The 23,529-nt window shown below is 41.1% G+C and overlaps 1 protein-coding gene across 6 annotated transcripts in view; it reads right to left on the reverse strand.

Moving 5' to 3' along the window:
• ARNT2 (aryl hydrocarbon receptor nuclear translocator 2) overlaps nt 1-23,529 on the reverse strand; it is a 102,190-nt gene that overhangs the window by 45,215 nt on the left and 33,446 nt on the right. For 4 of the 6 annotated variants that reach the window (XM_065076516.1, XM_065076515.1, XM_065076519.1 and 1 more), the window contains exons 4-6: nt 23,312-23,356; nt 20,425-20,638; nt 18,180-18,393 (exon numbers count right to left, since the gene is read on the reverse strand). In XM_065076516.1, the coding sequence (XP_064932588.1) occupies nt 18,180-18,393; nt 20,425-20,638; nt 23,312-23,356 (473 nt within the window). The remainder of the gene's footprint in view (nt 1-18,179; nt 18,394-20,424; nt 20,639-23,311; nt 23,357-23,529) is intronic. The other 2 variants (XM_065076517.1, XM_065076520.1) reach the window with 1 other exon arrangement.

The following is a 23,529-nucleotide window of genomic DNA, read 5'->3' on the forward strand; positions in this document are numbered from 1 at the left end:
GCTGCAGCGATGGTGAGGAACACGTAAGACCAAGCTTTTCTCCTTTATGAGATACAGGATATGTCACAACAGCACTTGTGGTAGGGCCTTTTCATAGTCGATAAAAAACTGGCACGTCGGCATATTTTTGAAGTTCATTTTCAGCCGGATCAGCGAGATAACCTGACTCACCACATAACAACATGGGACTATGCAAGGTCCACGGCTGGACTGTGCTGAGCAGCATAAGCTGACTAGAAACCTCAGAATCTCAACCCGCAGACACAGCGCTGAAAAGTGATGGCAGCAACCAAGTCACCTCAAGACAGGACAGCTGATGCTCTTACAGTAAGTTGGGGCAGATCTTTATTAAAAACCAAAGGTAGCAAGGCAGTAACAAATTAATCTTTCCATTCTCCTGAGACAAAACAGAGGCAGTGATTGCTGCAATAGGTTCAGGTCAGTGATGGCAGGGTACAGGGTATCACCTAGAATCCTGTTGTGCATCGCCAAAGAACTAACAGAAGGGATCTACAGCTCAACTGCTAACAGATGACTATAAAATCTTACACATCAGTAACACAGACGAGAAATGAATCACTGGCCCAGATCCACAATGCTTCAGGACTGGATGCAGCCATGAAAGTGACAGTGGGCAAGAGAAATGCAGTGGAGCAGCTGCTGGACAATGAAATGACAGCGATCTGTGCTGGTGACACACGGCCATGAGCAATCCCACATGTTTAAGGTGGGTGCCTTTCAACAACTGAAAGTACATAAGCCTAAGTCTTTACTGTGATATAACCAGTCAAGTTTACAGCAACTTAAGACACCATACTCCATCCGTACTAAGTTGAAGAAATCATGCAGAATACATTCAAACGCTCCCTCACCAGATTCACTTTAAAGTCTCTGTCCAAAATTAAAGTTCTGAAACAACCCAACTGCTGAACGTTAATTTCAGAATTACTGTAACTGAAAATACATCCACCCATGAATGGGAATAAAACCACTACAAAACAGTGTAAATATTAGTATTTTAAGTAAGGAACTAGGCAGCAGCATTTTATTCTTAAGGTATACTCAAGGAAACTACTTCTGGAGGAAAGCCACCCTTGTTGACAGCAGGTTAGATGTCATTTGGTGTATCTTCAAGGTGCATCTCAGACGGTTAAGAAGTTGGCAAGCCTGGGAACAATCCCTAAACGTGCTTCAATTCAAAGCACTGGGCTATATATTAATATTGATGATTCAAGTGTGAGCTGGGAAGAAATCGCATCACCGTATTTCCCAGCCCAGTTATGCTGACCCTGTGCTGTAGGATGGATCTGAGTTTCAAACACACTCACCGCCCCTGCATCAAAGAGCCCATCTCTCTGTCTCAATTTCTATAGCCAAAGCCACAGGCTACTTACACATCCCTTCAACTAATTACACAATTTAGAGAAATAAAATATCATTAAGCAGGAGGCAAACTGACTCTCAAACAAAGGCAATACATGACAACGTAAATTAAGGTATAATGTATGTGCAGGACCCAATGGCTGTCCAAATAAGCACGCAAGCCAAATCAAATCACTAAAAGCATTTTCCTTTTGGATACAACAACTTTGTCATGCACATAAACAAAATAAGAATTCTTTTCTGTGCACATTTTTTTTTCCATTCCAATAGAAATTCTTGAAGTGACACTAATAATCAAAAAGCAGTGACAGCAAACGTAACTCAGACAGCTAACAAATTTCTCAGCTTTTATCATCCAAGAGCATTTATAAAAATAAATATACTTCACAATTACGTGGCTGCTAAGCCTAAAATTGCTGACACGTGTTCCTTTGGCATGGCTGGAAGCCCCAACAATAGAAGTCATAGTTTTTAAATTTAGCTTTTTGTTTGGCAATGTCTTAGAAATATGTACCAGATAACAAATAGCAGTCTAAATTTTGCCCTGACTTACAAAATCACTGCAGGGGGTATGTGGGGCTATGAGTCACAGAAATGTTTAGTACATAGACATTACAACAAACCTCTCAGCAGCTTGTTCCAATAGTCCATTCTGCGTGTGTTAACCTTGTAGAGCTCTAACAATACAGTGCGGATTTTGATAAAGAACAAGCAGTTTGTGTGTCATATTTTGTTAGAAGCTTATGATCAAAATATATTGAAAAGGGGAAGAATTAGAGGTGAACAGGTTAAAGACAAAGCTTTCTCTTTAGCTCAAACAAGCCTGTCAGCGCACTCCCTGGGATAAGAGGGATCTCCTAAGACACGGCATACCAGGGCTCACATCTCTGCTAGAGCTTTTAAGTTAATAATACCAGTGTCACCAGTGTGTGGAGCGTATCTGGGAGAGTAAACTGGGAAACAGCTCTCTGGGAGGTTGTATGTGAGCTTTCTCTGGAGAGCTCTCCTGGTTAACAACGGTAAGCCGGATACAGCATTATCGCTTTTTATTTTCATGCTAACTGCTCAAAAAGCCATCTGCATCTCTAGATCGAGACTGACAGCGTTCAGTTTTTACCATGTAATTCTAAAGAACCCCAGAGAGATGGGAAATGGTCAAGTCAGGACAAGCTGGAGTTGTGCCACAGCATTTGTCATGACTTCTTATTGCTGTGACCACCTGCAAGTGCGACAATACAATATCACCTGGTCTCAGGACAAGTCACAGCTGTTTCTCCCCAGGCTCCTCACCTGACTCCGAGAAGGGGATGTACACACACAGCTCCGCTTCTGCCAGCGTGGAATTGCAAAATCGTCCTCTACCTGCTTTAATATCAACTACAGTTCGCTGCAGCTGCTCATGTGATGGACCCTGGCAGGTCCCACATTGCAGTCAAGCAAACTGGCATAGATCTCAACTCGGCATCGTACAGACAGCTCAGTTCAAGGGGGTGACATGCTTTGATGACAGCTGTCACAGAACCATGACATACTCATACCTCAGTGTGTTCCTGCATCTTTTACACTAGTGCTGCTACCTCGGTGACAAACGCTCATTTAGGTTTTTCCACAGGAAACAGACGCAAAGTACATCTGATGTAAAAGTCGGCAATTATACTGTTATTAATAAGAAATATTCTAGGATGCTCTGAGAGCTTCTGCTAACTGAATAGCACACATGCATTTTTTTAATTTCTTCTTCCAGTTTCTTCAGAAGAATGGTTTTAACAATCCAGTGCCACCACCAGCTGGATCCCTTAATGAGCTTCTCCATAAATCGGTAATTGCATGTCGTTCATTTTCATATTAAACTTTTCTCCTCTTCAGCTCCAGACACAACCCACAGACACAGCAAGTGCACAACCTGTCTCCACCACACTGGTGTGTTATTACCATTTACAGCAGCTGCACAACTCAGAGGAAACCAGAGTTTAGTTTACTCTGCAACAAAAGAGAAAGCATATAAATGGGCAAAACATGCTTGTTAAAACCAACACATGTATCCCTCCTCTTGGTCTGGGTATAATTGACAATTCGTTGAAATCCAGCCCCGATGGTCCCCACTCAGAAGCCAGTATTGCTTAAACCTGAAGTAAACCAGTTGTCCTCTGGGCAGGAATCCACCACGCGACCCAGGAACCTGATGTCAGCCATCATTACAGAAAAGGGCTGTCAGAGGGGACCACAGAGGTGAGGACAACGTGCAAGAAATTCATTATTTGGGTAAAATTAGAGGAGCCACATAAAGCTTTTCCCACTGAAGAGATTAGTTAGTAACAGATTCAGGTACTGAGGATACATGGCAGAAATATCCCCTTTCTGTTACACTGCAGCGTGTTTTCAAAGATGCTCTATGTTCTCACAATGATCAAGGGGACAAATGTTCATACTGGCACCGATATGTCCCTTGTGTGTGCCAACAGTGAACAGCCTATGCATGAACCTTTCCCTTTTGGATGTCCAGTTGCTACTGTGAATGTTCAAATACCTTTCCTGTGCTTGCAATGTTTGAGATGAACCTAAGCCAAGGATTGGTCTGTGCCTGCTGGAGTTCATGGGCTTTCAAATCTGGGAGTTTGGCTCAAATCCATCTTTACACAATAGCACCAGCCTGCTAGAAAATTTGTTCCTCCATGTAAAAGCACTGCATGCTAAGGTTTATAGCCTGGTAATGATACACAGTCTGTTGTTCGTTACTTTTTTGCAGTTGTTTTTTGTTTGTTTGTTTATTTTTGGTGGTTTTAAAACACCATAAGGTTCGACACTTAATTCTACCACAAATGCCTTCTCTGCTGGATTTCCAGTTCCTAAGAATCCTACAGTCTCTCATTTGAAAGAAGGGTTGTTACACGAGGCCATTCTGCAAAAATTTCAGTGCAAGTTGAAATGGACGTCTCTAAAAACAATCATACAGTTTTCACATCCTCTTTTGCAGCAAAAGTCTACCCATTTACGAAGATCAGGAGAAATTTGTTTTGGCCTCATGCACACAAAAATACTGCTGGCAAAGTACATTATACAATTTTCCATTTCCCTTGAACTCATCAGTAGATGGACTGCTCTCTTTCACAGAATCTTGGACCTAATAAGGAAACAGGCTGAATTAATATATGGAGTCTCACCTTGCCCTCAGTACCTTCAGCAAGCTCTGTGCTGTAGTTGATAGTGTCTTATCTTAAAAAGAACAAGTTAGAGATTTCATAATTATTCTCAGCCACCGGACTGTCTACATATTTCTTTCCAGGCAAAATAAAATAGAGGATAAACTAAGTTTAGCTTGGACAAGATAACAAAAGATGACTTTGTGCTCATCAAAAATACTCCACAGGCTACTCAGGGAAGACAAACAGGACACAGGAATAGTGCACCTAAAAATCCTCATGAAAACGAAAAACATCTTTATCTCACTATAAAAACGGAAAAAGCGAGACAGGAAGCAGGAAAGCAAAAGGAAATAATTAAAAAATAATTAAGCAATGGTCAAGGTTCTGATGCTTCTGGACACAGCTCCAAATATAAGCTGACCCTCAAACAGAAGGGTCAGAGAACAAAGGACTTCTTCTGTGGTGATGTTCTCTATGAGTACGTGAAGTGTTTAGAAAGATGCATGTTTTAAGCTAAAACTACCAGCTGCCAGCCCATCACACAGCAATGCAACACTGCACGTGAACTACTCATCATTTGATAAGAACAGAACAGAAAAGTCGTTACCGCTCCTGAGTGCAGCATCAAAAGCCAACTCTGCCACTGCACCTTGCGATAGGAAAGATGTGCCTGGACACAGCCAGGGCGGCTGGGCACTCCTCAACAGCTTGTACCAATATCAGATACAAGGCGCTGCTTGGGATAAGCAATAATGTTCCAGAACATTAAGTTAAACTCTTTTTTGTTTTAATTTTTCATTGATCAGTTTACACATACACACTGAGTACAACTGAGCACTCGGCTTTATATCAGCTGAGGTATTCGGCTGGCAGATTTCCTCTTGAAAACAACAGATGCATTATGAATACATAAACAAACTGTCTGCAATAAGATTAAATAGCCTAAATTTGACCAATTTATATCAAATTAATCTTGATAAACTCATGACAGAGCAAACCAATTATTCAGCATTAATTCAACAATTAAAAGAAAATCTAAAAACTTTAAAAATTTATATCCTTACAATTGCAAGGAATAAAACTGTCTCATGTTTAATGCAGCTCAGCAAGTGATTTAAGCCCTATTAATTTTAATAAGCATACATCTACCCTGTGGATCCCAATATAAAAAAAACCTACAGGTGATCTAAAACTGAAAGGCAAAAATGCAAACACAGTATTTGAAGGCTCTCTTTCCAGGAATTCACACTGACATAAACCAGAAGCCGCTCGCAATATGCAAATAAAACAATATACACATTAAAAAACAAACCATCAAACAACCCACACCAACCATGGTCACATGGTTCTTTCAACATTCTGGGTTTGATTAGTTACATAAAGGTAACGTTCACAAAAGCACAGACATATCTACCGTGTACATACACAGTCCCAGCCCTGAAAGCCCAAGTCCCCGCTCTATAAATAACAAAATATCTGCTGTAGGGTTGGTGAGGCAACTGCCATAGCACAGAAATGCACTGAAGGCCATCCAAGTGTCCTCTAGAAACACAGCGTCCCTTCAGCATCACAACACCAGAGACAGGAACTATGTGAACGCACCAGACGATACAATCCTAATAAAACTGCACTCACAAAAAATGTGACGCTCTGATCTCTCATTGAGGGAAGGCAAACGCATGAGCAATAAGAAGAGCATGACACTCAAAACAGAGTTGGACTTAACACCATCCTAACTTCAAACTACAAACTAAGGGCAGAACCACGTGAGTGGCACCAGTTAACACTGCGCACCCCAAACCAGCACTGATTTTCCAGCATGGTTTTCACTCACATCAGAGGTTACAGCGCAGCTCCCACAGGCAATGCTGCTAACCTGTTCTTTATTTTAACACCACTACTTCATCTTTGCTGAGTAGTTCACGGTCTTTTAAATCTATGACAAAGAGACGTGATAAAATTTAAAACACACCGAGAGGCCATGAAGAATACACAGTTCTAGAAAGGATGAGCCTGATGAGGTTGTTTTTACAAAACAGATTTGCTAACTCGTGATGCTTAACTCATTCACCAAAACCCCTGCTTGCCCACAAATGACCCAATGTGCAGACACCGGACTCCTGACACACCAGAGGCTGCATCACCATGTGGGACCGCTGCCATGCCCACAGAGATGCAGATGGGCTCCTAATAGGTAGCAGGCTTTTCTCTTTCATACTGTGGATTAATGGTGTACATATAGTCTTAATTCACACATGGAAAGGGTCTGTTCTCCAGACCCTGCCCCACTGCACACAACGCTGCATTACAAAGCATCGCTAATATATGATAAGCAAATATACCAGTATGCGAAATAAATAACTGGCTCCAAGCATGTACGTCCTGTTGGCAGACATTAAAGACACTTTCAGAGGAGATGCACACTGTTACTGCTATTTTAAAGATGAGGATAATGAAACTCAAAGGTGATTTCTCCTGCCTGTGGTCAGCCAGCAGCAGAGGTGCAGTTAGGAACAGGGTCCAAGCTACATAAGCAATGTGAGTTCCCAACACACTGTAGCTGTAGATGAAAATTCTTAATGATATAATCAACAGTGATTCTGAAAGTCCATAAAAACTCATGACAACTATAGGCTTACAAGGGCATAATCAGCTTAAATGAGAAATAAACATGATGATGCTTTCAAAAAAAAGACTATAGGCTGGGTGGCTGATTTATCTTTCTTTATATCCAGTGATAACCTCTTGATGTATAGAACCTAAAACAAATTTGCCCAAATAGGGAAAAGAAATCTCACTTGAATTGAAGACTCCACTTTCACGATGCTACTTACAAGTAAGACATGCTCTCTGCTGCTCATTTTTCCCTCTGCACTCATGAAAAAATTCCTGAACTACCTATCCTGTAACGACGGCTAATGTTCCGCTTATAAATATAAACCATCAAAGCTCACTTTCCTCACTAGGCTAGCTTCTCAGGGGGACTATTTGAACCTCTCTAAATATGTTAAGGTTTACATCATCTAATTGCAAAAGGCGTTGTATAAGCATTAGAGTCAAGTTATGACATTCTTACAATAGAATGAAGAGTCGATCCAATCAACAGCAAAGTTAAAAAAAATAAAAAAAGAAGTAATGCAATTGAAATGTAGCTATTTTTAAATATCTGTCTGTCCCCTACTTACCAACTGGAGACACTGACCCACAAAAGGGGAATTGAAAAGCTTTCTCACCCCCTCTTGTTTTTCAGTAAGAAACCCCTCACGTTACACAGCTGTTCGCTTAATACAACTTGTTCTTATAAAAGCCCACGAGGCCAAAAGGTCTCCGCTGTGCCTGCCTTCATGTTTGACTAACCAGTCTGCATCATGTAATTCTCCACAGTGTTGGGCAAATATGCATCATTTTAATTAAATTAAAAAGGAAACTATGTGAGCTTTTGAGCCTTGCTATTGAGTTAATTTTAAGGGACTATCTGGAGGGATAGTGTTACAGATCACATGCGAGTCTCTCGGCTGATGGACCTGGAAAAACTGTACGTAAAAAAACAAGCAAATAATTCAAAGCACATGTTGAAAGTTAAGTTACAATGCACACAAAAAACCAAAACCCACAACATTTTAAGGACTAAATGTATTTTGAACTCTCAACAATGGTTATCTTACATATGGGAAACATTCAGTATACTAAATAAAGTAGCTTACAGAAGCCCATACAGATGTGTAAGCTCTCCTTAGAAATAAATACAACAGCATCTATTTCCACTTCCAGTTCCCTATTTGAAAACAGGATGACGATCCTCTCATTTTTCATCCTTGCATTGTCCATATAAACTTAGCAGCAGAAGCTTTATCTTGCTATAGGTTTGTATAAGTCCTGACACAGCCACATTCTGATCTCCACAGGTGCTTTCAGGCCCGGTCACTAACAAATAAATGTCACCAAGTTCATGGTTCAATGAGCCGGGCAGTTGGGGCAGCACTTGTGTTACAATTATCAGATGTATTTGAAGGAAGGCCTGAGCTGCAGAAAATTCTCATACTAAGTCCTGCTGGTGATCCAGGATACAAAGAACTCCTCAAAATACAGAGCAGACTTTCTATAACTAAGAAAAGGATGGAAAACCCCAGAAACAGTTACTCCAAAGCACCATCAGCAGAGACTCCCAAGACAGGACAGTTATCCAAAATAACTCTGCAATATGTAACTTATTCTTTTACCATTCACAGCTGCATAATAAATCAATACATAAAGGTTGTAAGTAGCTTTTAAATTAAACTATTTGTTTCACTCTAATGCTCAGCAGGAAGCTTTACCGAAAAACACTTCTGCCAAAAAAGCTTCAACTCCTGGCATTCTGTATTACTTTTACTTCATTATCAAACTCAAATAACTAGGTTATATGCTTTATTAGTAAATACTAGTATCATCTGGTTCTGAAATTTGGTTGTGATCTGTTCCACATCAGCTGGTGACACACCATGGAATAGTCCATTAGAGGAAACAAATAATGACTGCAAGATGACTTAGTGAGATATTTTGCTGGGGACAGAATTAAATTTTAACACATGAAGAGGGAGAGAGAGGGAGGAGAAAAAAAGGCCCAAAGATGCTGTCTGGTTGTTTTTCTAGGCTACTCCTTTCGTTCAATTAAAATAAGGTGTGTGGGGCAAAACTTCATCTAGTTTTAATTATCTTTTTGGAGACTCAAGACATTTAGAAATAACATGTAAAAGTCTCCATGCTATGAAAACAGAAAGAAGAGTATTTGATGACATAAATTCGGTTCTAAGGCAGTACAATAAACCAGATAAAACCACGGAAAACTGACAGTGGGCCAGGTGTCCAGGCTGGTATGCGCTTTTCCCTCCATGCAGCTCTGCAGGGTCCCAGTGAGGAGTGCTGTGGGCTCAGCAGGCTGGGGAAAGGCCAGGAAAGGACCAGAGACTGGAAATCCTGCCTCTGCTGTCCCAGTATTAATAAATAGGAGAGCTTCAGCTCAGGAAGGAGATGACAGCAGCATGGGATAACTCAATTATTCCCTTTGGAAGCAAGCGGACACTCGGGTGGAATATTATCACCCCCAGGCACCACTCCTCCCCATGCCTCCCTAGCCTGGTGCTACAACTCATCACGCAACAATAAAACGTTTTAGTGCATTAATTGAGACAACATAACACTCAAATTAGGCTAAAGGAAATTCTTGTTCTCCACAGGGCAAGATGTTAAGGGTGATACTGAATCCTCCCAGAGTCTGTGGAGTTCCCATCAAAGCAGTGAAGCACCTGAGATTTACAGAGGGTTGCAAGCAGGGCCAGTGCCAAAAGGCTCCAAGAGGCACACAAACTGCTGTACTGGCAATGTGTTAACCAAAGACGCTAGGCAGGTACTTGTGACACATTAGTGTTTTTTAAAAGGAAAAAAAAATTAAAAATCACTAGCTCCATGTATTTGATTATGTTTAACAAAACAGAGCAGGTTGAATAAATATCGAACGTTAAAAAAACCCACCACCCTTGAAACCCAGAAACTGAAAATGGTCCAAACATCTGTGATAACAGACCTAAGTATCCGGCAGTTTCCGAGAGAGAAACTCAAGGTGAAGACTGAATAGCGACCACAAAACCCACTTGCACATGCATGCCCAAATACCTGAAAATTCACCCTAAGAGCATTCCCTAGTGCTAATCAGGTGTCATAAGTCTGTCTCAAAGCACTAGGCTAACATTGGTCCCTTATTTTGGTAAAAACATGTAGTGACTTCTCTAAACCACCATTATAATTACCAAAATAGTTCAAAAAAATGCAACTCATTATCACTAGTTTTCCTTCCAGTACTATCCACCCAAATGGAGTGTCTCAGCAGTGGGGATACCACTGGGTCACTGTGTTTGTGTAGGAGTTGCTTTATGAACTGTTTCATACATAGCTGGCTTCTCCCAACATTTGAGATTTTTTTTTCTCCCCAGAAACAGCCCAAGAGACCAAAGCAAAACAAACTTTGCTTGGAATCAGTTACAGAGATTAAATGTACCATATGTTTAAAATATGATCATTTTAAAGTACCTATTTTTTGAGAGCAGACTGGGTTTTTCTTATTTCTCTGGTATTGTCCAGTGTGTCAAAGGGCAAGAATGGAGCTCTAAGGCCTTAAAATCCTCTTTCTCACATAAACAGTACAAAAAGCCGAATTCTACCCTCTGCATTGCCCCTGTAAGACCATGGGACCACAGTCGCTGGTCACACAGCCACAAATGAATGAAGGATTTGCTTCATTCACTTCAACTGAAACACAAGGCGACCCACTTGCAAAGGCAACATTAAGTCCCGTATGTGTAATTTAATGCAGAGTATCTAAAGCTTTCCTTCTCTGCCTTCTAGAGAGCCCAGCACAGCCACAGACTCGGACGGCTCTCGCTCACCCTTAAGCTTTTCTGTTTTGGGAGTTGGCAAACTGTGTTGGATCAAACCGAGTGATGACAGAAGAGAAGCTGAAGACATGGAGGCTTTGGGCATCACTTGTAGGCACGTGCCAGTGAGATGGCCAAGATGCAGACGCTGTATAGACACAGCTTCATTGTTTCCTAAGCATCTACTGCACTTCATTTGCTTCTAAAGAGAATGGGGATGGGAGAAGCAGAACATTCATTTCCTCCACCCTACATGTAAAAATCCACCAGCTGAACAGACTAAAGCTGAAACCCCACCAATTCCTACGCTTGGCACAGCCCAATTCAGAGGCCATCTCTGGCTGGCACTGTGACCGTCCTGCTAGGAGAACAAACAGTCCACAAAAATGCGGACGGACTTTTTTATCTGGAACAATGGCACCACAACGGGCCGGCGCGCATGGAAATTCTTACATCTGAAACATCCTCTTCACTCTCCGCAATGCCGGTGGGACCACATAACTTCACTGAAAAACAGGTATCACATGCTGATTCGGTAGTTGTTAGCAATGAGCCAAATCTCTTCCAAGATTTCACACTTAAAATAGGAGAAGATGCCTTGCCAAAACTGGATTTTTCTACAAGAAAACCAGACTGAAACCTGAAATATTAATACTTCATTCGCAGAAATCACTCACATTCTATACACGGCAGTATGTTTCAAGGATTGTCCTCTCTTTTTCAGGGGACAATCTCAGTGTTGAAGCTTCTGTTGTCAAAAATCTCTCTGTTCCCCTCCACTGCAGGTGCAATAATCCTGGCACAGCTGCATCCTTCTAAGGAATAGATTGGGAGGTGTGTGGGTATGTGTGTGTGGGTGGAAAAATCATATAAAATAATAAGCGCCAAATTTCAGACGGACCTGCAGAGACATAAAAGATTCAGGACATCTCATATCATGTATATAGAGACTCATTCTCCTGCCTACTTTACTGTGTGGTGTTTACTGGATGCCTGCTTGTCTTCCCTCTACAGGCTGTGATGTTTCTTGGACATTCAGTGAAAACAGCTGATGATGAACCAGTTTTACCCTGGGGTAAAACGCACAAGTAGCTATTAACTCTCCGTATAAACAGAAAATTATACAACTCATTCCCTACCTGCCTGGAGGCTGATGGGCTGACTCGGTCAGTCATCCTGTGCTTAGATGTTAAAATGTAAAATACTGGGATCTGGTTTTAATTCTCTGTACTCTGACTTTGTAAGCTGCTGGGCTGGGCATGTTTCAGAGACAGATGGTTCTTTAGGGTTCATGTACTTAAAAGAGTTCACAAACAAGTAAAAAAATAAGAAAAGAAATCAAGTGCTGTCAGTGAAACAGCCCTTTACATGCAGAGCACCTTTCCAATGCATAAACCTCAGATAAATGTGCTCTTCGGAACCAAAGCCTAGATAACATAGTCCCAATGAGTTTTACCTACAGCTCCTTGTTTTGTCAACTGTCTCCGCAAGGACACACTTCTCTGAACATAAGGGATTTTTTTCTTTTTTCTTATCTTTTTATTTCTTTCAAGGAGAGTTAAGAGCTCTGGGTAGAAAAGCATCCATCTGTGGTAAGTATCTGAATTTCTACAAAATACACAGGGAAGACAAAGCATCTGAAAACAGATTATTTGTATATATTTTTTGGCACCAATAACCATAAATAGACTTTTTAACCCTGTTAAAAAAAAATAGGCCTATTGAATTTCCACCTGAATGAGAAGCTTCCTGTGTTGCTAATACAGTGCAGAAGTCATCCCATTAATTAAACGTTTTGATAATATTTGTTCATCGGATATGAGTTTTACTGTTACTGATGATGACATTTAGCGCATAACAGAATTACATTTGCCAGGGCTGAGTTTCTGGTCATGCCTCAGGTTAGCCTTTGAACTTCTTCGGAGAATTCTGCACATGAAGCCAAATAAGAGTCTCATCTGGCTCTTCTCCGTATCGGTTACAGTTTCCCCTAAATCAATCCCTGAGGTCAGAGTTCAGCGACCACGAGTTAAGAGCCACATTTGCATTCACTGCCTGGCTGTCCATATGAGAAGAATCCCTTTTCTTCTAAGAAAAATAATGCAGAAATCACTGGAAAACTGACATGGAAGTACAAGAGGAGCTCACAGCACAAGAAGTCCTGCACTGATTTTCAGGAAGACCATCTATTGTAGAGAGAAGTTATTCCTAATCTTTTCTTTCACATGGTTATTTACCATTTGTTGAGCACTGCCCATCTATTGAGTGCTGTGGAAAGCTTTACTTTGCCTCTCCACTGGTCTCTGGAACTGCCCTCTTTTGAGTTAAACACTTATTTTTCTCATTTTTACAGATAGTTTGACTCTATCTACATCATCTGGATTTTGTGGCTCTGTCTACAAACTGTGCTTGGTAACAGAAAGTTTTGCAGTCAGGGAGAAAACTGTGTATGCTGAAACCATAATTGCAAGACAACACATGATTTGCACGCTCCATGAGATTAGTTCCCCAATCCAAATCTCTGCTTGTATAACATGGAGTGATATTTCCATAATATTCACGAACCACAGCAAATTGTCACACAATGGTCTTTTCTTCTAAAAAGGTGCCTATCAGCTCAACTTCTGCTGTGGTCAGTCACTATTTCCATAATAAATTTCTACTTTTTTGGACTTATAAAATATGGCAATAAAACATCATGCCAAGATTAAACTTGGCATACAAGTTCTGTCCAGAAGTAACCTCGATTAATCTTTCTCAGCTAGGAAGTAAAGACTTAGTCATTTTTAAGTCACTTGAAAATGAAAGCTGTAGAGGTTCTGGTTCTCATCACTTCCCTGCAGTCACACATCTGCAGTTTCAAAACCTCTTAAACCACTCAGCTAAAACAGTTTGTGAGGACACCTGAACCTAAATGTGCTCAGGAGGCTTTGTGCCACGGATGGGATTACATTTGCTGCTCCCTGTCTCACCTTAGCTATAGAGAGCGAGGCTGAAGAAAGATGTCATAGCTGGATTACTCTGTGCTGTGCTGCTTGGGGCTCAGAATCAAGTATCATAAACTTGGGTGTTTCCCATTTGGACCACTGGAGATGTTGGCTACAGGAACAGGGACCTCACAGCCTTGACAAGAACATCTCAGACACACCATGGAATCACTTGGAGTTCTTCCAGGCAACCATACAGAGGTACCTATATTCCTCATTCTGCTCTTTCATGAACTGCTTATGGAGAATTAGATTGGTAGAAATCAGTCTGGCAAAGTGTTCTGGAGCACTATATTTTAACAGAAAGACAATCTACTGCAATACTTGCTCAGTCATTTTTTGGAAAGTAAATGTAGCAGAGGTATTCTTCGCAAGTCGTTTTTCTTTGCACTTAAATCTAAGTTCTGTCAGTTCTCTGTGCCATTAGAAATTTGTTGTCCGCAGCTGTTCAGAGGCTCTCGATTGCATTACGATTCCACTGTGCTGTGTGTTATTCAGCCTTTCACAAGGTCCAGCCCAGAACCTGCATCTGAACCAAACATCCATCAAGTTTCATGAGTGTATCCTAAGAGGAAAGAGGTTTTTGTTAATGGATCCTACTGTGGGATCTGATCTTCATCCATATTTGAAGTGATTTGTTTTCCCATCTGCAGATTTTCAAGAACAAAGAGGGAAAATAAATTATTACTCTGAATATCTGGCCCATTCTGATTAATCAGGCCAATGACGCATGTAAAGACTTCTTGGGAACTCTATCTGTTGCTATCATCAGCTGCTGTATTTTCTAGAGTATTTCAAACTGTACATACACTTCACAGTTCAGCTTTCCTGTTACCACAATGTGTTAGCAATTAATGTGCAACAAACAAGCAGACAATTGTTCCATTTCCAGGGAATAAAATCTCCAAGGATATAAAATGGAATAGAAGCTATCCATCCTTCTCCATATCCCGAGAGTTAAAAATAGAGCAAGCAATTCACTCTGCAAACACACCATGGGGTTTAGGCCATAGTTAAACAGCCACTTCAATTTGGCATATGGTTTTACTGCTCCTGAAGTCCTGTCCTTTCCTTACCCTTAAGTATTCACCCCCACCTTTTCCTTGGTGTAAGCACAAGAGTTCAAGCAACCATACGATAAGGTGGGCCAAAGAGCTGGCTCTACCAAAACCGATTTTTTTTTGCTTAGCTTAGCTCTCAGCCTTGATGTGAGTCACTGTAGTACCACATAGATGCCAAAGGAGGAAAGGGTGAGATGAGGTGAGGATTGCATAAGCTGGTGTGACTGCCAAAGAAATGCTCATGCAACCACAGTCCCAGTCTTCCGGGGGCAGAAATGTGACAGAGCGCCTCCTTTCTCCACCAGCTTCTTCTCCATCGCTCCCCTGTGGCAATGGCAACTCCCAAGTCCTTGGGGTTTGGACCAGCTTCCTTGGGTAGCAGGATTGCTAAGAGGTGCTGGGAAAAGCCCAGAAATGCAGCGCTAATAATCGACACTAGTAACAGGACAAACAAATACAATCAAAGGACACAGCTCTGATGGAGGAGGTTATAGGGTTGAGAAAATGGACCCTGAGAAGATGAGGAAGAGAGGAAAATTAAAAATCATAACATATCATGACACTTTCGCCTGCAAAACTCTTTATTTTCCCTAAGCAGACCCTGTGCTCAGTGGCCAGAGGTCACTAAACGATGGGGATTTTCCTGCTGCATGCAGCGAACTTCAATTTGAGCAGGAAAAATGTCAAGCACAGCTGGCTGGCTTGCAGTGTGCATCTCTTCCAAGCTCTGTGTTGCCCTTTGTTCTGCGTGAAACATAACTCTGGAAAACCAAGAGAGACTTGGGGGCTGCCCAAATGGTTTGACAAATATTGACTTAAAGGAAACGCATTTGCCTACATGACTTCTTTCAAAATGTCACTAAGGCACCCATTACTTCTGTCCACTGCAACATCTCATTTGATTCCTACCTGGTACAAAGCTGCAACTCACAATATGTCTTGTGTTACAGGAAGGACGGTGTAAGTGGTTGAGAATCACCTTGCTCCCAGAAAGGTATCTCAAAGGAGGGAGATACATGCTGCTGAAATCCTGCTGCATGATTTTTACAAGCAAATTGACGCTGGGCTGACCATCCTTGTAGAAGGCTGCTTTCCTTATTTAATGGTACATTACAGGGTCAAGGAAGTGCAAGTTCAACACAGCAAAATCTAGAGCTTTGTGTTTATCTAGATGCTCTACAGACTGATAAAACTACTAGTGTACTAATTAAATGTACTACACCAGCCAAATCGTTAAAACAGAACTACTCAAAAAGCAGGACTGTATTATGATCTCACTTGCTTTACACTGATTTTATTAAAAAGCTAGAAAAATGCATCAGACATCTTAAAAATTTGTTCTTTGATGATCTTACAAGACAAGATGTACACACATATGTCTGTCTATATTCAGAAGCAGACGATTGTGTTTATGGCTTGTGAGATGTTCAGCTGGCCAAAAAATTGCACAGTACATGTAACCACAATAACTTTGTAAAGGAAAACTTGCACAGTGTGCCCCGTACTCTTAGGACCAATTACTTACTGTTCTTACTTGCGGTTGCTTGGAACAGTTGTAACTACACACACTCTCCAGTGTGTAAAAAGCACCCTTCTACATCCAGGCTGCCTCTGCACCTTAAGGAGTGTAGTTAAGCAGTCTACCCTGGCTATGAACAGGCTGATGTTTTCCTCACACTGCAAAAAATGTTCAGTTGTCCAGGTACAGCAGATTTACGGCCCTTCTGTGTCAATCTAACAACTCAAAAAACTCAGGCAGGGAAAAGATTTAGCCCTATAAATACTGTTATTTGAACATCTCTTTCCACTGGTTACAGATTAATATTCAGTGTAAAAGAAAAGCACATGGTTAAAACTGGGGAAAACACAGTTGGGTTTTCAGGAGTGTTCTGTATTTGTCTAGTCCTGCTCTAGTTTGTGCAGGTTAAGCCCCATAACCGAGCGCTTTTGGGAGTTGAAACATGACTGTTCACTGAGGCTCTGGAATAAGTCCTTGGAAGAAGATGGTAGCATGTTAAAATGTAATACATGCTACATGATAAAAACAGAGGCTGTGCATTTTTGCAAGTCTCGTGGAATGAAACTCAGCTGTTTTGCTCTGCACAGGTTCCCCTAACTGTTCCCTTGGTTTCAATCCATCTGGATTTTCACCACAGAATTCTGAGTTTCCAATTCTAATACACAAAAGCTCTGCCAAAACCACATCACATTCAAACCACAGGAAATCATGAATTTGGCACTGTTTTGACATGGAAGCTGTAAACAGTGTGCAGGTTCACTCAAAACTGGATCACTGTCCTTTGAGTTATGAAACACAACAAAACTTCCAGCAAACCAGGTCAGAATTCTGAATAACTAAAGAAAGAGGAAATTATGTGACTTTTGCATGGATCAAGACTTTGTTATAAATATTCTCCCCTAGCTTTTTTCTTTAGCTGCGAACATACTATGTGGAAGAATAAAAAGAGAAGCTGAATTTCCTCCTTTCTAAGTTCAAGTCAAAGCAGGATTTAGCTAATTCTCATAGCTCTAACATACACGTATGTTATTAAAGACACGGGTAGTTTCCTATTGGCAGTCTTGAGTATGAATAGTTATTGTAAAAGCTGTAAAAGCCAGAGTTAAACTGAAGATATTAATATGGTTTAGTTTTATGTGCAAAATGGTAGGTAGTCAACTTACAGCTAACTTACACCACTGCTACAGGAGCAAGCCTCCCATTTAAAATCCACTAGATTTTTAGCTGTGAAACACTGCATTTTTTCCCCAGGATTCCCGTTATCAAGCCACAAGGCATTTTTACGAAAATGGAAAAGTCTAAAGTATGATTTTTGCCTTCAAAATAAGCACTGCCCTAAAGAAACACATATTTGTAAAGAAGTCACAAGTTCATTGACGACGACAGGAAAACAATCTAGAGTTCCAGACCAAGCCTGAAAACAATCCAGATTCCAAACCTACCCAAGCCAGAAGTTGGAATGCAGAGCTACGTGAAGGTGGATTGACTGAAGTCAAACAAATAGCAAGCAAAATGCAGTCATGCAAAAGAACATTTATATTATGGCACTGCGTGCAAAAATACGTGGTTAACTCTTGCTTTCATTTTTATCAGATTCTTAAACCAGGCATTTTGAATGTCAGAAAAGCTCTGTAGGGATCTGTAACACACAGAACCGTACATCAGACATATCTGACCTGTCATAGAGTTTTCGGATGTACATAGTTGCTCTCGCAGCTTTTCCACGTCGTCTGGATGAACCTGTTCGTACAAAGTGCTGCCAAACCATTCAGACTGTGGCTGGTTCAGCACCGGAGTCACCGAATCCGATACGTAGATCACTCTTCCCGTCTCAGCTGCAACTACAAACAGGAACCCATCTGCAGCCTCCAGGATAAGATGTTTCAGTTCCTTCCAAAGAAAGGATTTTATTAGAATGCCAGCAAGAAAAGGGAATTAAATAACACATCTGTCACTGCCAAAGAATATTGTTTTCTTGCGATCTTAGTAGCTAATCACAGCCTAAGCAGAATTTTTCCCTGTATTCCTAGTATAACAACACAACTGAACTTGCAGCAAGCCATAAATTGCTGATCTCAATAACAAAAAACACTTTGTTTTCCTTTATTGCCTTTCATCTGTTCATCTCAATGCACTTTAAGAAAATTAAGTAACTAAAACTCATTGCATATTGTGTGATAGGCATCTAACATTAAAAAAAAAAAAGTTATTTCAGAGTATAAACAACGGAAATGAACAGCTATAACTCATAAAGCAAACTCACCCCTTAATTAAATGTCCTAAATAATTTAATTGGAAAGAAACCAACAATTCTTTCTGGTTGTTTTGGTTTGGTTTACTTTTTTTTTTCCCCCTCAGGATGAGCTCTATTTGTAAATTAAACAGTCCCTGGATAAAAGGCAGAAAGTGTAATGGGAACAAGGGCAGGAATCCCCAGCCTCCCCTCCCATTAGGGGGCTGAGCCACTACACAAGATGGTTGTATCACTTCTCACTTTGTTTTTCCAACCTGTGCATGTGAGATCCAAAGGGTCTGGAACACCTTTGTCTTTGGCCTTTTCATCATCCTGGACACTTCTGTCCTGAGACACCCTCACATCTGCCTGAGATGCAGCACCCAGAGCCCCGACCATCACACAGAAATGCTACCTTTGCTTAACAGAGCTGGAAAACCTCTCATGGGAAAGGATAACAACAATCCCTCCAATGCCTGGGAAACAAGCTCCAATAGCCTTTGCTTGGTGGTTCTGGTGACCACCAGAGCTTGCTCAGATACTGCATCTGGAAGTGGGACAGAGAGCTTTGGGCAATCTGAGTCCCATTCCAGGTTGGACAGGTCAGCATGGCTGGTGTGCAAGCGGCAGGTATTAGCTGATAAGGTGAGGATCAAAATCCGGCAAATTCTACTAAAGAAATGCATAACTCATCTCAAGATACACTTAACAGACTGTCAGCTTCTGCTGTTTCTTTGTGGAGAAAGCCACTGACTAAACTGAACCACTGACTGAACAAAAACCCTCACTGCATAGCTGGCTGCACTACATAGAAGATAATGAGAGCTGTTCTGCATACGTTATTAACAAATATGAAGATAAACTCATTCTGCCAGGTTCAAAAAACCAAAAAGTTGCAATGAGAAGTGGCCAGGGTGCCCTACCAACAACCAGCAGAGTAGCACCGTCCCTCCAGAAACACATCGGGAAAGCCAGAACAAGTAGAGATGGGAACACCGCGAGGTCAGCAGCAGCTGCTGTTTGTCCAGTAGAAAGAAGTATTGCCTCTAGCCATCACTTACATGTGTAAGTGCTTAAATCCTTCAGACCACAAAAATGCACGTTATACCCATAGGACTTCAAAAACAATGAAGGTGGTAGGAATTTTCAGCGCGCTCGGTTAAACGCAGTTTTCCTGCGAGCGCTGGGTACATCTTCCTTCTATCAAAAGTGTAACCAATGAAGTAACTCAGCCAGTACAGAGGGGATTAATCTCTGCACAGTTCAGTTGCCGGGAACTTACACATAAAGACTAAACAATGTTTTTAACCTTCCTCTAAACCATAAGCGGAAGGTCTTTCCAGATTAATTTTTCCCTATTTACAGGATCTTTGTTAGGATGGGAAGAACACAGTTCTGGAGGTGAAAATTCCTTGCCAGTGATGAGAGGAGCAAATGATTTGCTTTTCAGACGGACATACCTCAATGACAATAATGCCCATTTTGCTGCTCCAGAGAGAAAGACTTGTCATATAGTTAAGATCAAGTCCAAACAGTCACCAAAAAAATGTCTGTATTCACACCTTGGACATATAGCTTCTACCAGTTACTACAGAACAGCAAAGCAGCAAGCTGAGACTCTACTCCTCTCAGCATTTCCTCACATCTTTTAAGACCACAAACCAGAAAGGACATTGTGAAAAGTCTACCTGTTCTGTAAGAAACGATGGCTTGTAAGCTCCATCAGTAGATTTGTTTCCAGTGCCCCGCATTGATTTCATGTGTGAAACGGCCATCCGAAGAATTGTCAACTTGTCAGGCTTACGAGCCAATGCGCTACAAGTGGGCACCATATCAGAGAGTTCGGTGATGTACTGTGTCATCTTATTTCTCCTGCGTCTCTCAATTTCACTATGATTCTCCCTGAACATTTAAAGAAACACCAAACCAACAGAAAAGCAGACACGATTAGTAAGAATTTCAACTGGAGGTAGCAAATCATAATACTTCACGCTTCTTTTGCTGTTTTCACCCCGGGAAAGCGAAGTGCTTTACAAAGCTAAGTACTATTATCCCTCAGTTTATAGACAGAAAATCCAGGCCACAGAAGGATAAATATGATTTGCCCACAGCTGTGAAAAGAGCCCATATTTCTAGCTATTGGCTTGTGGCCTTAATCTCTTAACCGTTTAATTTCCTGTGGTTTAAAGGTAACAAATGAAGTAGAGATGTGAAGAACTGACAATTGTCATCTCCAGCCAAACTCCCAAATTTGCTGTGATGCATCTCACAGCTTCCAGTCCTTGCTCAAGGTTTGCCCTGCTTATAAAAGGTTTGTTTTAGAGGAAACGGCTCACTAACAGCTGTATCAGGTCAGCAGTAAGTGTCAGCACTGACTTACATAAAAACCCACTCAACGACAACACAGATCTTCAGTCCTGTAATGCTGCGTGGAGCATCCCACATCCCTGCAGGGAGACACTATATCCCTATGGGATCAGACTGCAGGACAGGGACCATATGTGGTATAACAGTACATGTAAAAAAAATCTCTGTAAGTAAATAAAATGAATATGAAAGACAGCAAGTAAACATCTGGCTTGTCAGACAGATCAGAATTTATGTTCGAGAACAATCTAGCACAGCAGGGAAACAACAATGACAGTACTTAATGCTGCCCGACTTTGGGCCGAGCTCCCATGTTCTCATCCTTTATAGCAAACATATGACTGAGGTGGTGAGTCAAATTTGAGAATTCTCAAAATGAGCAGTCACCAAAGTGTTTCAGAACTGAAGATCTGGAGTTCAGTTTTCCCATACTGTAAATCACCATTGCTTGATCACTATTAAGGAACTACACCAATATATACATCTGAACTGGTCCAAATGGACCTAGAATACTTCAGTGCCAAGCACTTATTTTTCCCATACTGTACCTGTCAGGTGGCAGCTAAACACAAGTACACAACAGGTACATGATGCTTCAGATGTCAAAGTAGCATCTTCCACTGATTTCAATGAGCCGTGGATGGCATTTTCTTGTGGGATCGCTGGCTGATCCAACAAGATGTGGAAGGTGATCACTTGAAGTCCACCAGCATTGATTGGTATGATAACGCAACATTAAAAGAAACTGCAACATTCTTTAGAGCTGACTGTTATGAAGACTGATCAGGAAAGCAGAAGATTTGGCACACGTTTTGGTTACTTTTAATAAAGGAGACTTTTCTTAAATGCAGGAAAGAATCCCAGCTGCAATATCCTCCTACCTGAAATAGGGGAATGCATGAGCTTGCCCTGCTTTACAATGTGTATCCTTCCCCTGTACATATAGGTGTTATATGCATGAAGTGTTGTCTCCAGAAATACCATTTGTTATGGCTACATGCAGAGTTATTATTCCTACTGATGCCTATGCTTACTCTGATATTCACAAAATCCAGCCCATGCTCCTTCAGTAAATTACAGCCTGTCCCTTGGTTAAGGTCACTATTTACTTAATTATCTGTCACACCATATAGTGAACCTTTGCATTTCAAATGGCTGGTAAACAGCCTCTGTGTGGGTGGGAGAGGACAGTGCCTGTGGGGGCTGGATCGTATACACGATCTGAATAGCTTGTGTGACAGTGCACATGTACATAAGGGCACACACGCGAACATAGGAGTTGGATTGTATACACACAGGCAAGCAGAACAGCTACTGTGACAGTGCATACGTATATAAGGGCACATGTGTGTACATGTCAGCATATGCATCCAGGTAAAAATGGACAAGGGGAAGAAAAATGCATTTTTCACGTGATGAAAGCTTGCTTCAAATTCAGCATTTTCACAGAAATGGTGATCAAGAAAAGAGAGACAAAGAACACACATATTCAACATACATTTTACATTTATAAATAAATACTACTTTATCGGCCACTTTAATACTCCTGAACATTGAAAATAACCATTATAAAAGGTGAACAAAAAGACTGCAAAACTTCCTGAAAAGGAAGGGAAGAATACCCAACAGTCCATTTCATTTATGATCATGAAAGCTAAAAATTAATAGTATGTTAATCAGCTGGCCATGAAAACATTTAAGCTAACAACCCCCCAAACTCTCCTGAAACTGGTTCAAATTTAAACCCTTAAAAGAAAATGAGGGGCTGTGCTCCTCTTCCAAAAACGCCTGCCCTAGGAACCCCTGCATTCACAAACATGTACACAGAATGATGTCCTAATTCTGTCATTTCTAACTTTGTTTTTATATGGAAGTTTTGGAGAGACATTAAATTTCAGGAGACTGCGGGAGCTGATCGAAACCCACTTACATCCAGAGTCAGTATTTCTGATTTCAAGCATCTTTGGATCAGCCAACCCTCTTGATCAGTCAAAACAGCATCATATAAAATAAAAATGGGGGCAAACTGTATTTGATTTCCCTTTTTCCTACCTGGCCATCCTTTCTGTGTCAGCAGTACATTGATCATCCTCCCACCTAGAAACAGAATAACCAGCTCTCTAAGCTAGGGCACACGTACTGAGATTTTTTGGACACGAACATCCCTCTCTTTTCTCTCAGCAGAAGAGCTCTACAGAACACGCCTACCTTGCAAACTTTTCCTTATCACCAGAGATTTGATCACCATCATACCTAGAAAAAAAAAGATAGTAAATAAATGCATAAGGGTTATACATTGCGTGATAGTCGACACACAGCAGAAAGCAAAGAGGTTCACCACTGCAAACTATTAACATTAACAGCAAGAAAAATGAGGGTATGAGAATGATAAAGCAAAGAAAACAAGAGTCTGATGAAACTTCCAA

This window comes from Columba livia, chromosome 11 (genome assembly GCF_036013475.1).
Source record: "Columba livia isolate bColLiv1 breed racing homer chromosome 11, bColLiv1.pat.W.v2, whole genome shotgun sequence".
Classification (NCBI taxonomy): Eukaryota; Metazoa; Chordata; class Aves; order Columbiformes; family Columbidae; genus Columba; species Columba livia.